General features: G+C 40.6%; 3 protein-coding genes across 13 annotated transcripts in view; all 3 read right to left on the bottom strand.

Annotated features, from left to right (window-relative positions):
• The window catches only part of Galphaq (G protein alpha q subunit), a 34,576-nt gene extending 33,912 nt beyond the window's left edge, over positions 1–664 (bottom strand). For all 6 annotated transcript variants that reach the window (XR_010888924.1, XR_010888926.1, XR_010888925.1 and 3 more), the window contains exon 1: positions 523–664. Coding sequence is in view for 3 of the 6 variants with exons in the window: in XM_067350944.1 (XP_067207045.1) it covers positions 523–640 (118 nt within the window). In the remaining 3 variants the exon portion in view is untranslated. The remainder of the gene's footprint in view (positions 1–522) is intronic.
• A 2,588-nt stretch (positions 665–3,252) lies between these two features.
• On the bottom strand, positions 3,253–5,735 carry LOC136998377 (uncharacterized). Of its 3 annotated transcripts, none has more exons than XM_067350953.1 (5): positions 5,059–5,735; positions 4,654–4,937; positions 4,427–4,560; positions 4,057–4,138; positions 3,253–3,969 (listed from the first exon to the last, which is right to left on the bottom strand). In XM_067350953.1, exons 1-4 carry the CDS (start codon positions 5,254–5,256, stop codon positions 4,059–4,061), a joined length of 696 nt encoding a protein of 231 aa, XP_067207054.1. In that variant the 5' UTR covers positions 5,257–5,735; the 3' UTR covers positions 3,253–3,969; positions 4,057–4,058. The 3 variants fall into 3 exon arrangements, 2 of the variants coding, with proteins under 2 accessions (XP_067207054.1, XP_067207052.1); XR_010888929.1 differs by having other exon boundaries at positions 3,254–3,662; positions 3,834–4,138; XM_067350951.1 differs by having other exon boundaries at positions 3,253–4,138.
• Positions 5,736–6,947: 1,212 nt separating this feature from the next.
• The window catches only part of Amph (amphiphysin), a 33,150-nt gene continuing 23,932 nt past the window's right edge, over positions 6,948–16,165 (bottom strand). Inside the window, exons 2-9 of one of the 4 annotated variants that reach the window (XM_012378749.2) lie at positions 14,960–15,095; positions 10,746–10,936; positions 10,105–10,377; positions 9,792–9,910; positions 9,454–9,497; positions 9,054–9,260; positions 8,274–8,491; positions 6,948–8,170 (exon numbers count right to left, since the gene is read on the bottom strand). In XM_012378749.2, coding sequence (XP_012234172.1) covers positions 8,090–8,170; positions 8,274–8,491; positions 9,054–9,260; positions 9,454–9,497; positions 9,792–9,910; positions 10,105–10,377; positions 10,746–10,936; positions 14,960–15,095 — 1,269 coding nt within the window. In that variant the 3' untranslated portion in view covers positions 6,948–8,089. The remainder of the gene's footprint in view (positions 8,171–8,273; positions 8,492–9,053; positions 9,261–9,453; positions 9,498–9,791; positions 9,911–10,104; positions 10,378–10,745; positions 10,937–14,959; positions 15,096–16,165) is intronic. The other 3 variants (XM_012378750.2, XM_012378751.2, XM_012378752.2) reach the window with 3 other exon arrangements.

Genomic DNA, 16,165 nt, shown 5'->3' with positions numbered 1-16,165 from the left:
TTTTTTTTTTTTAAAAAAAAAGCCTCGCGTTATTATCTTTCATTATTTTCTCCGATGAGAGGTGAGCCGCAACTTGCCACTCGACCGGTCCGCTTTTACCGGCTTCGTTATATTCCCGACTAATGCCGGGTTTTACACCGCGCGCGCTCGCCGGGGAGGCAAGTCAAGTGGCAAATCGCTCACCCTTACCTTACCCCGACAAACGATACGAAAGTTAAGCGAGTAACCCGCTATCTCGGTGCATCTCTCTCAGCCGGTGGGGTTACGATTTCCGGCGTAAAGCTCGTTATCGATGCGTCGATATTACCGATTCGCGGTTTTTGCATTTCCATTTTTCTGAATGAGAGCCGATGGGACGACGGATAAGCGCGTGTACTTTTCATACCGCTTTTCATACCGCTCGGCACTCGCTTGACACTCGACACAGGCACGTTTCTTCCTCTTTCGCCTCTTCTTCCCCCGCCGAGAAGAAACGCGTACATATTAAAAAAAAAAAAAAAAAAAAAAAAACGCAAGACTCACCGAGTAGCAGCAGTTTGAGTTCCCGCCTGGCATCCCGCTTGTCCCTCCGCAGTTGCCTCTCGATCTCCTGGTTGATGCGTTTCTGTTCCTTCGCCTCTTCCGACAGGCAGCACGCCATGGCTCAGGACGGCGGAATCCTCCTTTGACGGAGGAGGTGACGGCGACGAAGGAGGAAGAGGTGGAGGTGGTGTGGCAGACGGAGGTATATCGAAGGGGCAGGTCGTGGACGAAGGAGGAGGAAGGGAGAGAGGAGGGTGTACGAGCGATTCGCAGTGACAGCGAGCGCTGCTCGCCGACCGGCGGCGACCTTCGTTGCGGCTGCTGCTTCCTCTCTGTCTCTCTCGCTCTCTCTCTTTCTCTCTTTCGCACACACGGTGATGATGCGATGCTCCCGATGAAGCGTGTTAAAGACACTAATCGCCGATCGTCCCGGTGGACGGGACGGGTGTTAATCTCGCCACCGTGGCGGCGGCGGTGGCGGCGACGGCGACGACGACGACGACGGCGGCGAACGAGCGACGACGACAACGACGCCTCGTCGCCGTCCTCGTGGTCCCCGTCTTCCTTCTCTCTCCCTCTTTCGCCGTCTCCCTCGCTCGTTATCTCTCGTCCTGGCGGTGGCCTCTCTCACTCTCGCTCCCTCCTCCCACTTGCCGCTGCCGCTGCTACTATTACTACTACCGACACCACCGGCGACGGCACCGGCACCACCACCACTACTACTACTACTACTACCACCACCGACGACGGCGACGACGACGGTCACGTCGGCGACGGCGACGACGACGGCGTATCACTGCACTCCCGGCAATCCGACACCACCACCAGCACTAATTCACCGGCACGACGACGGTCACCACGACGACGGCGACGGCGACGACGGCGGCGACGGCGGCGAAGGCGACGACAGCGAAGACGGCGACGACGGGGGAACGTCCCCGGCGGCGCACCCGTGTTTCCTCCTCAACGACGGCGGCGTCTACGCAGCGCCGCTGCTCCTGGCGGGGCTCGACGACGCCAGCGACGCATCAACGCGCGTCTACGCGCACGCACACGAGCCCTCGCGCCGCCTGTCGTCTTCTACCGCTCGCTCGCTCTCGCGCGCGTTTCCTCGCTCTCCGCTCGCTCTCGTCTGCTTCTTCTCTCTTCTCCACGCACGCTCCTTTTCACCCGTCCTTCCTCTCGCTTCGTCCGCCCCTCGTCTCGTTCCGTCCCGCTCGCACTCGCACACACGTTTCTCGCCCCGATTTTACGAGAGTTGCGAGGCTCGCCGAGGCGCACTACGCGAGAATCTCCCCGCGTGCGTATATATCTATTAAATATATATATATATGTATGTATATATATATATATATATATATATATTATATATATTCCGTCTCTCTATTACGCACACATGTAATTCACCGGGGCGCGCACGTTTCGCTTTTCACGCGACGTGTCGAACACTCCTGCAACCGCCGACGGTGTTTCGACAAACGTTTTCCCCGTGAGGGCGAGGTCGCTCTATCTCTCTCTCGCACCCGGTCCTTCCTTTCGTATCTCTCTCTCTCTCTCTCTCTCTCTTTCTATCTATCTCTCCTTTGCACTCCGCGCACTTCTTCACCCCTCTCGCACTTCCTCTTTGGTCCGGTGTCGCTGGTTCTTGCCGCGGAGGAGTCCCGGCACGGTGTGCGCGTGTTACGTGTATATGTGTGTATATACGTGTGTGTGCGTTGGACACTTGGCGCACTACGTCGGAAGCACTACGGTTGACACCCGGGCTGAGATGCGGAGCTTCGGGTGGCGCGTGAGCGCGTTTCACCCGCGTAGTACTACACGCACGGCGCGGTTAGAGAGAGCTCCCGAGAGAGCGGCGTAACGGCGACGTTCGGCGATCGGCTCCCCGGCTCCGCGCGGTGTTGGGTGTGGTAACCCACCGGCGCTCCGTCTCCCTCCTCTCTCTCGTTCTCTCTCACTCTTCCCCCTCGAGCTCTCGTCGCTCGGCTCTCTCACTCTCGCTCCGTCTCGTTCGCACTCGCGCACGACCGCCGTCTTGCTCGCACGAGCCCGCTTTTCCCACTGTCGCGCTCTCTCCGTGGCACACGCGAAAAGCTGTTGCCGCCACCGCTGCTGCTGCTGCTGTTGCTGCTGCCGTTGGTCCGACGCACCGTATGACACGAAACGCGACACGAGGACACCACGGGACGAGCGCGGCATACGACGACACGCGTGGTCACGTTAACGACGGCGACGACGACGGCGACGTGTCGGTTCGCCGCGAGAGAGAGTCCACCGCGATGCGCGCGATGCCTCGTCGTCTCTATCTTCTCCGTCTCTGTCTCTTTCTCACTCTCTTTCACTCTCTGTGTTACTGCTGGCTGCTGGCTGCACGAGCGCCCACACCTCACGAGCGGAGCAACTCCTCCTTGCGACACGCGCCGCGCCCGTTCGGCGCGCTGCTTTTATGAAGCGTCGCGCGAGCCGTGAATCCTGTTAGACCAAACCAGATTGGCGAAGCCCCGCGACACGGCACCCACGGCCAGCTCTCGGTTCGCTCGTGGCTGCCTGCCTGCGTATCACCAGCACCGTAGGGCGCGGGGGGCGCGCACGTGTCCGCTAACGAGATTAAAATCGGCGAGTAGGAGGAGGCGCGGCCGCCACCCGCCGGGGAAGAGGCACGGAGAATGTAACGGCATGGTGATTCGTGGCGCTGCGATACGTGCCACGAGCACCGGTTACCGCGCTACCTGCCTTATCAACGCGGCCTGTCAACCGCGGCGCGAAAACAGTCGTATCGCACGTGGCAGCGATTCTAAACGGTGCAAGAAATCACACAAATATCTATTTCTTAACACTTTGCAAACAAAGAACAAAATGCTCCCGAGTTTTTATAAGAATTTTAATTCTCCTTCCACAAAAATATTTATTAAATGATTCGTATTTCTTAGATTTCTTCGTTACCTTTTCTTTTGCGATTGTCACCTTGTTGCTGCTCTTTATCCTTTTGCAATTTCTTGCATAAACATAATTTTGCTTCCGCGCTAGTATTTCCTTTTCAGTTTTATCGCGTGAATGTAATTAATATTAAATTATTCTTCATTAAAAATTCCTCCAAATTTATGACTTGTTCCATTTTATCAGCTCCAATTCTTATCACACTGAATAAATTATGGCATTGTAAAAGAAAGACATTATTTAACTTAGATTGAATGTTTTAAACAAAGATTGAAATTTGCCACAATTTGCTAACTTACATCAATATTTCAATTTCTGAAAATTGTGCAGAAATAGAACCGTAAATTTAAATATTTTCAAGATCAAATACACACCGTTGTTTGTTGATATTTTTCTATGTTTCTGAGTGCACGTGCATTGTTTTTTTTACGTCAGGAAAAGCACAGGCCACAAAACCATTGTCATACTTCGATGAGAGGATTAAGTTTAATATGTGCGGCTTCATGAAGCCTATAATTCCGACAGATTTCTGAGACTTATTTCGATTCTTTCATTAATTAATAACGCTGAAAGATGTATTTTGTATATTGTGCTTACAATCATTTCTTGTCCACATAATCTATTTTACATTTTTGATATATTTCTTTATTTGCTTCTTGCTCGTGAAATATGGCTTTCTCTAAACGCAACAAATTTCGAATAAAAAGAAATTTCGAATAAAGAAATTTTTCTTATTATAATTAATATGATAATTCAATATTTCAAAAGATAATGAGTAAATGTTTAAAAAAAACTAGAAAATACTGTAAACTTAGAAAAAAAACATATTTACTGAAAAATAGAAATGACAAAAAAATATATTTAAATTTAATTAAAAAAAAAATTTTTTTTTAATTTTATTATAAATATTTGCAATTGCATATATTAATTATTTAACGAATATACAAAATTTTTTCGAAAACGTTACCTGAAAAATCTGGGGCAATTTGACGTAAATTCACCGCAATTAATTTAAACAAATTCGCCGTATGCATGTTATAATCCATATTATTGTATAATTCTGCGACGTTATCGAAGATTTGCCGAAGAGCTTCCAATCGCCTGTATTTTATAATTAATTTTATTAGTTCTCAGACTTTTCGTGCAATTTATATTCATTATCAGTAACCTGAATTTTTGAAATAAAATAAATACGAGTCAATTATCTTCGGTAATTCCGCATCTAAGAGTCGTCTGCTTTGTTGAAAGTCCTTTAAAATCGTATCATACTGCCGTTGCAGTTTTTCCATCTGCGACACCGACAGCCTTGAATTTTCGAGTAGGCTCTTAAAATTCGCAGACGCAAGAAAGAAGTCTTTTTTCCTATCTCCGTAATCGTCCAACGGCGCGCACATATTCTTAGGAAAAGTTATATTTGTAGAGCAACACTCTAGCAGCTCTCGTAAACTTGATATTCTCTTTTCTTTTTCGATTTCAATCTAAATAATGATTAGGATATTAAATGATTAGGAGTGAAGGGAGAGGCGATTTTTATCTGTATTATTCCAATTCATGTACTGAAAAATGGAAATATACAAAATCTAAAGCGTTTAAGAATACCTGTCTGTAATGTGATATGAAATCCTCGTCTGCGCTGGAAGGAGGATGACACGCGAGCAAAGCGTGACTCATATCGAATATTCTTTTCACAACGAGATACGATACTTGTAAAGATTGCATATGTTGTATAACAGCTTCGCATACATCGCTGATTAAGCTCAGATGCTGCAGCTGACTCGTCTGCTTATCATCCATCATGGTCTCCTCTACTTGGGTTTTTATTAAACAAATTTGTAGATTTTCCCGCAGTTGTTGCGCCTGACTACCTAATTTCTGCTTGAAAAATATATTTTTGCAAAGATTGTTTGTCAAACATTAAATATGATGTGTTCGTGTAAATTAAATGCCTTGTAATTAGCAGTCGATGAATGCTTCGATTTTAATCCGTTGCACTGTTCGCAATACAAGCAGCAGGCAGATGGAAGTTTTTCTTTATCCAGATGCGAATGTGTCGCAGTTAGAAATGCCTGCGAAACTTCTCCCTCTTGTGACGTTGAGGCGTAATGAAATAAAAATGTTTGATTTTTCTCAAATTAGTGAATCGCAAGAGTTTGCTATTCGGTTGTGAGAATCACTTACTGATCGGTTCACCAGCCATATCTCTGCAAGTAAAATTATCGGTAACACTATTTTGCAAAAGAATAGGAAAATATTATTCTGTGAAAACTGATATGGCATCGCATGTGTGATATATATCGTAGGCGCTTGTTAATCGTATCTTTTTCAACTCAATACCTGTCAGGATGATGATGGATGGATACTTAGGGACAATGTATTTCTCACGGGGCAAGGAATCACGCCGTGAGCGCCGACGCGCTGTATTACAAACCAGTTATTTATTGTATAATCATCTTTAACTGAGAAAAAAAAGACAATTAAGCGGTAGATATTCGATACACTTTGTATTAAGGTTATAAAGATACGACTGATTGCTTCGATAAAATAAAACAAGACATAAAAATGACAAGTGACATAACAATCGATTGCTCCACTGCTACACTAAATCTGCGATCTTTATCCGGGATTCTGTCAGCAAAATTTTCGATGTAAATTATGTTGCGAGTGTAAAAATTCTTTTACCATCTATACATTAACACAATATATATATCGTATTTTAAAATATTATATGTTATATTAATACATGACGGCAGAAAATGAAGATATGTATCGATTCATCTTTCGTATACTTTACCTCCAGATTAAATAATACGTTCAATTCATCGGATATTTGTATACGTTATCAAAAAATATCCTGTGCACAATTAGCGAGAGGATTACTTTAAGTTACATCCATTCTTAATACTTAAATGCATTATCTTCCACTTTGTAAATACTTCGATGATGCAATCACACAATATTGCACATATCATTAAAACTGCAGGCCTAAAATTAATGATTCGAAATATTTTCTTCGAGTACATATTCCATTCATATCGGTGCTTCCTTTTTTCTTTTTTATTTTGAGTATTGAGACAATTTTTCAGCTTCACTTATCACCAAACCGGGAGAAAAACTAAAAGAAATTATTATTACTCTATTTCTACTTAAGCTAATCATTTTAGTGTGACAATGGATCAATCCTCGAGATAAATAATTTCTTTTACAAAAGGAACAATCCAACTTTCCTTTCTATAATAAAATAAAAAGACACACGTTCAAGTAGAAGCTGAAACTGATATCCTCTCTTAGCGCTACTCTGTAAGTATATATGTATATATTATTACAACACTATTTATTACACAAGATGTGAATACAAGATTGTTTGTTTCGGCAGATCTAACGAGTATTGATCGAGTCTACAAAAATTTCGGGATTGGTTCGTTTACGTATTCGTTTTTTTCACTTTGACACATGAATAGGTACGGGAGCGATAATAATTATAGCAATAATAATAATAATAATATATATATATATAACAATAATAATAATAATAATAATAATAATAATAATATAATAAAACGCTTTCTCGTCGCTTATCCGAATTTCTACAAACATGTACATAAAGAGATTTGCGGACACAGGTGAATAAAATCTGCAAAAATAATTCACAAATAGATCCCATTGATGAAATTCATGGTGCTCCAAGAGGAAGAAAAAGAGACTCATAAATATGCAGAAATTATACTCATCTCATTTATACATCGCAATATTCATCTTGTATATATATGTATCACCGTTTTGAATATCTATTATTACGTCGTTGAAAAATTTGGCATGCAGATTGTGGCGACATTTGATGGGAGCTATTGCTACGCTCTCGAACAATATACTCGAGTAAATAGAACCTTACTTTACGAATGCAGACAGGTAGTTGGACCTTTTGAAGATTTTACGACCTCTCCTACCGTTGAACGGAAGGGTTTCTCGCACGACGCGCGTATCCTTAGGATATATATATATATTTCTTAGCGATAATTTTCAGTGGCCACAAAGTTACCTCGTAAAATACTCTTAAATCGTATATAGATCTATGTACAATTTCGTAAAATAATATTAATTTAATATATAGTTTTCGTTTTTTGTTTTTATATTATAATATTGCGTATCGTTGTGTATATATATGTGCACGTGTGGCGCGTGTCTGTGTAGGTTTGTGTTACAATATACTCTTTAATCGCTTAAATATCTCATTTGATTATTATTCATGATGTGTATCCGTACGTTTGATATGAGAGAGTTAATCCCATATTTTTGACGAACAAGAGTGAACGTTGGCACAGACAGTGGCTGGGTTAAGGCACTTTGGGGTGATTGATTCTCTCCGCAGTACCCTCCAGCATAACTATCTTATCGAATCCCGTCTTCCCCCCCCTCCCCTCGCCTCCCCTCCCCCCTTCTTCCCACACCCCTCCTGCAGCCTGGCGTCTGGCTATTTGAATTTACCTTTATCTCATATACGTCGTCGAAAACTCTCAGATGACCGCGTGGGCTCTTATCTTCTGTTCAATCACGCGACTCTTGAACTACCTTAAAGTAAAATACGCTGTCTCTGGTGAGCATTGGAGTGTAAATGGCGAACCGAGCACAGCTCTCACAGCGGTTTCGTGAAATTCGCCGGGAACATGCCCTTCTCGTTGGTGCCCTCCTTCATACCCATCAACCAGCCCTCCTCCTGCAAGCAAGCGAATAAGTGCGAATAACGTGAGAGAGAGAGAGAGATGGCGCGGAGCAGATGGCGCGAATATGAATTTTTGGGTGATTTAAGAATCACGAACCTGCTCCTCGGGATCGTCGTACTCGACAACGCGAATGATCTCGCCGACGTCGAACGACAGCTCGTCCACGTCCTCGCGGCTGTACTTGTAAGTCGCCTTAACCCTGTACAAAACCCCCGGCGGCAGATTGTCGGTCGTCGCCCCTACAGAGAAATTGGTAGCATTTTCATATTCCGCCTCTAGAACGACCGAGTCCGCCCCGTTAGTCATGGATCTGCCTGTGATTTTGTCCGCACATACGGAAACTTTGATATATTTACCAATTATACGTTCAGATATTTCGTTTAATTCTTACAACTGCATAATAATTAACATATATAATTCCACAACTAGGTCAAATTCACTATGATCTCGTTTCGGCAAGACCATGCACAAAAGGGCAGGCAGCTTACTACTATTATATTAAACAATTATCGGATGCTGCAAATGTGATAACATTCGATTAATCGCCACGTGTGCGCGCACATATTTGCTCGGAAATCCGCAAATAATCTGCGGAATTAATTTTACAAAGAGAAATCGATCGATAAACAAGACATTCAAATAAAACATTATCGTAAAACGTAATTCACTTATTCCATTTTAACAAGATTCTTATCGGTCGTTCAATTCTAAAAATTAAGCAAACCGTAAAAAGAATTGATTTGAAGTTATCAAGAAAATTTGCACAATTTGTCATAAAATTGATCACTCATTTCGCATATGCGATTGAAATCTAGCTAGACTTGTTAAAAAGAGACGCATTGAGAAAAAACACTACAACGTTTGCGAGCGACTTACCAACTGGAATATCGTACAGCTCCTCGACCCGTTTAGAAGGCGCGACTGCGTTCTGCGGCGACGCATCTTGATTATTGAGAGAATTATCATTGCTATTAGCGTTGCTGTTAGCATTGCTGTTAGCATTGCTGTTAGCGTTGCTGTTAGCGTTGCCGTTTATCTGGGTGGTCGGCGACGTGTCTCTCGGCGTGGTATTATCCTCCAAAGCTGAAACACGCGAAAGAAAGCGCACTCAAAACTAAATGCCGAGTCGACACGGCCTTGTTAAAGCCATCGGGAACGTTCGAAGTTCTAAGTTTCCGTTCCATATTCAACGAAAACATTGCAGAAGACATGCGAGAATTAGTATACACATGTACAAATCAAAAGCTTGAGGAAAAAGATATGAGAGTATGATTACCTCCTGTGATATTATTCTGCGCCGGTTGCGTGTTGATTATTAGACTGAAACAAATCAGAACTGTTAGTATTACGCAACCACTACGCGTCAGTGTTACATTTTGTATAATTACCGCTTTATATCGTATTTCGCGTAACAACCGCTATTTAATATTACATTTCTGCAATTCTGCAGCATCACATTTTGCATAATTACTAGCTACCGATATTACATTTTCCGCGATATTCGCATTATGTTCTATATAGGACATATTTAAATATATTACTGCCATTCTCTCGCAATTGTATAATTTCCATCCGCACGATTTAATTTTTATCCCGCAGGATCGGTTTACTTACGACGAGTTTGCGTTAGGCGACTTCGGCGACTGCGGTTCCGTGTTCTTCTTCAGCGTGTAAGATCCTCGCTGACTTTCGTTGGCCAATTTATCGACGATCGCTTCTAATTCGGAATATACCTAAGAACATTATGAATGATGATTCAAGCGTGACGAGACTGCGTTCGTTTTCCGTAAGAATAAAGCCTTGAAATTGGCTGCGATATAAAGTATCGTTATTGGCATTATTTTTCTATAAAAATCTCTCTGACATTTTTGTTTCAAATTTCTCTAATCAGTTTCTTTCTCAGACTCAAACTCGCAAGATAAGGTACCTTGGCACTTTCAGTGTGAAACACTTGCTCCGCAGCGAAGAGCGTCTGCAGATTGGTGACGAGGAAAAGAACGCGCGAGTCGTATAACGCCGGCAGTTCATCGTGCAGCTCGGAATTTAGTTGTTCGTATGTACGTTTTGCCTCCTCCAGCAGCTCCTTCCCTCGGGACACTTTGAGCTCGTCCCTCTTCTTTGGATTACACTGCAGCGATTGGAAGTTATGTCTCTGACTATCATAATCCACCAGCTTACGACCGCGCTTGTCGACCTTTTTCTGCAAACCGACGACATCCTCGATGAAACGTGGCAGTTTGTAATTCATTGTATCAATCAATTTAAGTACCGCTATAAATAGACACAATTCTCATCCCGCATGGATGTTGTACAAAGTTAGAAAAATATATACAAAATTTAATTTTTAACTTTATTATATTTTCACATAACTTTGTGCAAAAAATTATTTTCCATTAAAAGCAAATAATAAAACGCTGCCTGTTGATAAAGAATGACGACAGGGATTTTACGATTTGTGAAGAAGAATAAAAACTTATTAATTTATAAAGCAGTCTAATTTTCACGAAGACAATTGACGCGGATAAAGAAAATTATTTGATGCAACTAGCAATCTGCATTGGAACGTACCCTCATCTCCGGGAATTGGCTTTGATATGTGTTGAGTGGTACAAGAACTTGGTCCGCGAGCTTGTGAGTGAAATCTTGCCATAGCATGTCAAGATTTTGTGCCTGCACGTACAACAGATCGTGTCCAGTCCACTGGCTCTCGTAGATTTCGTTCAACGAGTCCATAAGCGTCTTCGAGGCAGCTTGTACCGCTATAAAGCGAATCATATATATTGGTTTGCTATTATTTTATTTATTTATTTCTTGAAGAATTTTGCAAGATTCGTAAAGAATGAGTACGGGACTCACATTTATTTTTGTACTAACGATAAGTAGATATATGATTTATATATTATTTATATAAGATCGACACACCATCTTCCATGTGTGTTCTCTAATTGATAATAGTAATCTAAATTACTTTTCTTTTCTTTTGAGATAAACTTTTCCGAAGTGTATCAAAAATATGAAAAATATTTTTCTTTTCAATATCCTTATTTTTTTTTGCTCGTTAGATCGATTCGCTTTCGTCAGAAAATATTTTTGGTATTAAGTGCGGAAGATTTACGGTGGCGAAACTAATGGGTGGAAAATTTTTCCCAACTAAAAGACATCCCGGACGCGGTCGTCTGACGAGACTTGTTTCGCAAACCGTGGAGAAACTTTTTCACGCTGATTTTCCATCGAGCGACACGTGCTTTTTTTATTTCAGGAATACGCGCGCGACGCGGGTGACTACTTTCCTGACCTACATCTAAACCTCTCCTAGTACTCGTACATTCACCTGCCCCGATAAGGCGGTTGCTTACAAATTCCTCGCTTCGGGTCACGCTGCGTAAAAATTGCAGAGTGATCTTTTGCGTTGAATTTCGAAATTGCTGACGAGTCTTCTATGCAAATTAATATGACATGAATTTAAATATTACGGCGTTGCATCAACAATATAGTATTTAAATCGGATTATGAAATTTATATACTGAAAAATAAATTTTATTATTATACATATTTAATTTGTATTTGTGTTGCAAAATATGCTGTTTATTTCGTCCTTAATTTTACTAATAAAATAAATCAGAATATTGTAAACAGAAAAAAATATATATTATTTCTAGCCTTTCTATAATGCAAACAATTTATATACCAATAAATTATTATGTAGGCGCTTTTGAGATTTACGGTATAAAATAATCACGTTTATCAACAAAAATCACAATACTTCAATTTAATGTCCGTATCATTATATCATGCATTGATTTTAATTAACATTACACCGAGCGAAATTAAAAGGCAGCATCGTTCGCGAATCTACTGCGGATGATTCGCTTTAACAGCGTCGTCGTTAACGCTAAATTACTGTAATCGGCCGCCGCAATTTTCAGTATCATTGCTTTTTAGTTAGTTCAACGAGCTACGCGCCACTGTTCTTGTCAGTTTTTTTTTCATCCGCTTTGGAACTTGGACTTGGATGTAATGTGCGCGATGATGGAACTAGCGACGATAAAACGCCGACGATCTGAACATATAACGCGATGATTATACTTTCGTCGTATTTTTCCGCTAACATTATCGCGTTTACGGTAGAGAAACCTCGTCGCCGACGAAACTCGCCGGTGCTATCTATCAACAGGTTTTACGTTCGGTTTCCGCATGCGGGTATGCGAACAACGCTGTCCGGTCTGTCGAGTGATAAAAGAAAAGCTAAGAGCGATTGACGCGGGTCCTGCGCGCTCCGAAATTAACACTTCCTCCAAGGATACTGCTTACGAGCCTATCGCGAAATTTGCTTAACGGGACATGTGACAATGTTTTCAAATTCCGTTTTTGCATATTTTTTAATTTTAAATTACAAATTTTACTGTCGGTCCCTGAAATTATGCTACTTTGGAAATACTATTTTATGTATTTGTAAATTTTATTGCAAAAATAAATACACAAAAACATTATTTGTGTTTCACCAAATTAATCTATATATGTCATGTTAAGAGAATTTAACGAATTTTAGATCGAGAAATGTATTAAAATGCCCAAAGATGTGTGTTTAAAGAAAATGAATAAAGTTTACAGTAGTTAGTCATATCGAAGCACATTGAGATATTTTTATATCTGAGCAGCAGAAGCTACAAGAAATATGCAAATAACGATATGTCACTGCGTTCAGTCAAGCGTGGATACGTTGTTTACGACTAACACAATTTGAGTGGGAAGGATTAAAGATCGTCGCATGACGTTTTGCTATTGATTTCGCGCTGTTCGCCGGTTCAGACTCGCCATTAAAATGAGAAAGACAGTGTATACACCGTCAGATCTCCGGCTTTGAAGTGCACAAATCCCACCGCACTCGCTGAAAAACAGTTAGAAACCTCATAGAGACGCGAAAACTTCACAAAAAATTGTTATAACGAGCGACAATTGCGTATTAACTTTTGTATGAATTAACACCTAATACATTTTTATTATGACAGAAAATTGTGACGTAATTGTTAAACATTTCATAGTTATTCGCAATAAACCACCGCTACAATATTATGAAACTAAGTATGAGAAAAAAAATTAGTAAGTTTGATCTTAATTAGACTGATATCTCTATTGATATGTCTATTATCAATAGGATGAATAATTATGTTGTCATCATCCGTGCTGCTGACAAAATCGAGGAACCGGTTCTATCAATTTTCGCAAGTGAACCGTATCGATTGTACAGCTGGCGTGTATTCTCGCCGCTATCTTATCTAAAATATTAACAATCGCGCCAAGGTCGTGTTGTTTAATATTTCGGACACGCCGTTGCTGGCGCGGAAGATTGCGGGCGAATTATGCGGGAAGTAATTTCTTCCTGCCGGTTCTCAAAGGTCGTTTCGCTGTACCCACGTTACATTACCGAATACATACGCGCGATTAAAATATTACGCCGGTTCCTCTCGGTAATTGATGCCCGTGAGCCTGCGCGGAATCGCCGGTCGTTATTCAATGTCTGCGAGTTATTCATCTGTCCGTCATTCATTCGCGAGGCGATACGCCTCGGGAGCGTCGGCTGACGGACGATGAAAATAATTTTCCCGATTGACGATGACAGATCTCATTAAGTTAACAGAAATTAACTTCGTGCAGAGAAAAGGAAAAGATTACTGCAACGAAAGTCCTTCGGCGAGCAAAGAAGTCGTTTAACCATGTAATAGAATTATGTAACTCCATTTTGTCATTATTTGTGTAATTTATGTTTTTATCTTCTGTATCATACAAATCCATCTTTGTATTGAAACATATAAAGGAAAGAAAAAAAAAAAAAATAAATGCGAGGTTAAATTGAGATATCAATTTCGAGCCAAGTACGTATCGACAGATTATTTGCTCGATTTACCCTGCAATTACTTCTGCGACTCGCAATAAAGCAGAGGACAAAGTATGGAGTTACAAAGTAATTCAGCTTCCACGCGAGCTTAGTAATCGGGTCACGGCAATGCAAGGTTGCGCGAACATTTTTTTAAAGCGTGTCGCGTTTCACACGAGGTTGTTAATTCGCACACGTGAATTATATAAATCATCGTAGACGCAAAGAACTTTACATCAAATGTGTTTTTGACAAAAAGATAATTGCACTTTTCGGAAATTCATGGAATATGCAATAAATTATTATATAAAATTCAGTTGTTGGAGAAAAATCAATATATTAAAAAATTACTTGCGCCAAAAAAATAAATATAAACAATCGAGGAATTTATAATTGCTGGAGAAAATATTTCTTCTGATAATTTCCGAACACTTCGCGTATAAAATTATAAAAATTAAGTTTAAAACATTGGCAGAGGCTTCTGCTGCTTCGTCGTTTCTGCTGCGTAATTTGCTAGCTACATAATTTCCATTCTTTATAATATCCTTCACAACTATGTTGCTAAATCACCGCTTATGTAAAACTCTGAAGTCAATATTCCACATGTTCTATAAGTTGAAGAGATAATTAAACTGATCCAAAGGTTAAGATGTGCTTAATTCTATCAACGAAAATGCCACCGTAATATTGCTAATATTTATAATACGATAGAAAAATATCCCATAAACTATTAAAACATTTACGAAAGACATCCAATTCATTTATCGATGATGTCGTGTTTTTTTTTTTTTTTTTTACTACGTGTGTAAAACACAGGAAATATTAGCGCGCCTAATAAATAGCGATTGCCATTTAAAGAAAAGACAACAGCGTGCACGAGCTACTTTTGCCCCGCGAGACGACTTACCTCGAACACACCTGATGTAATTGTTGAACTCCTTTTGCAGTCTGGTGGCGGAGTTCTGCTGCCTCGTGAAGTTCTGCAGGTGCTCGTCGAATATATCGTCCGCGGTTCGGTCGACCTTGCCTAGATTCTGAAGGAACTGCAACGAGAAGAAAAATACGTCGTTAATTTTAGCACTTGGTTATTTGCATTTGAATATTAATTACCGATTTAAATGCTCAAATAACAATTTATGCAAATTAATCATAAATTTTTGAAAAACAGAGTAAATATAAAATGTATAATGCACAGCGCAAACATATTAATAATTAATTATTGTAGTTCTGATAAATGTATAATTTATATACGCGTGTATATGAAATTTATTTTGTGGAACATATAAAGCCTCTCTTCAGGTAACATCCTTATGAATAGATAACGGCGTAAAGTCAATAAAGTACAATCGTGATTCACTGAATCACCGCGAATTGATTTGATCAAAAAGCTTTTCAACGAAGTTGAACGTGCCTTTGAGTGTGTTTGCAAATTTTTGCGTGGGTCCCGTTCTCACGAACGCTACGCTCTGCGTGGGCGTAAAGTATCTCCATATAAGATATTCAACTTTCCTTCTTCAGACTTTCCAGTCCGATTGAAAGTTCGACTTTCGAAGAGCCGAACTTTTTAACAGAGCAGTATTTTCAAATGTTCGTGATTTCAGAAACTTCAATATATTAAATGTCTCAATAAAATTGAGCAGTCAAGATTAAAATTTAGTATGAAAAATTTGATAACATTTTGTATTAAAATGTTTGAAATTAATTTAAGAATATTCTTTATCTCCTCAATCAATCTCAATATTTTTAATAAACAAAAATCATTATGGTCTTTGATGAAGATTATTTCCATGTGCTCATCAGATTCATCATTACAAAACATTATGCACATTTCTTATGCTGAGACGCGGGTAAACGTATGCGTGTCGCAAATGAGGCCTTTGAACCGCGCTCAAGAAACGGTAAACACCGTCTGCATTATCATCGAATTGTGTGGAAAATATGTGATAATCACGTGTAATTTTAACATACCTGTTATTCGAACTTCAATATTATCTCACGGATGTTATATATATATTAAAAGAGACTATCGAATATATATTGCTTCTCAATAACCAAATATTTTATAAACTTTTTAAAGTTATTCGTGAAATAAGGCGCATATAATAAAACTTTT

This window comes from Linepithema humile, chromosome 3, assembly GCF_040581485.1.
Source record: "Linepithema humile isolate Giens D197 chromosome 3, Lhum_UNIL_v1.0, whole genome shotgun sequence".
NCBI lineage: Eukaryota > Metazoa > Arthropoda > Insecta > Hymenoptera > Formicidae > Linepithema > Linepithema humile.
Note: the sequence above shows the minus strand (reverse complement) of the source record. Positions and strands in the feature narration are given on the sequence as shown.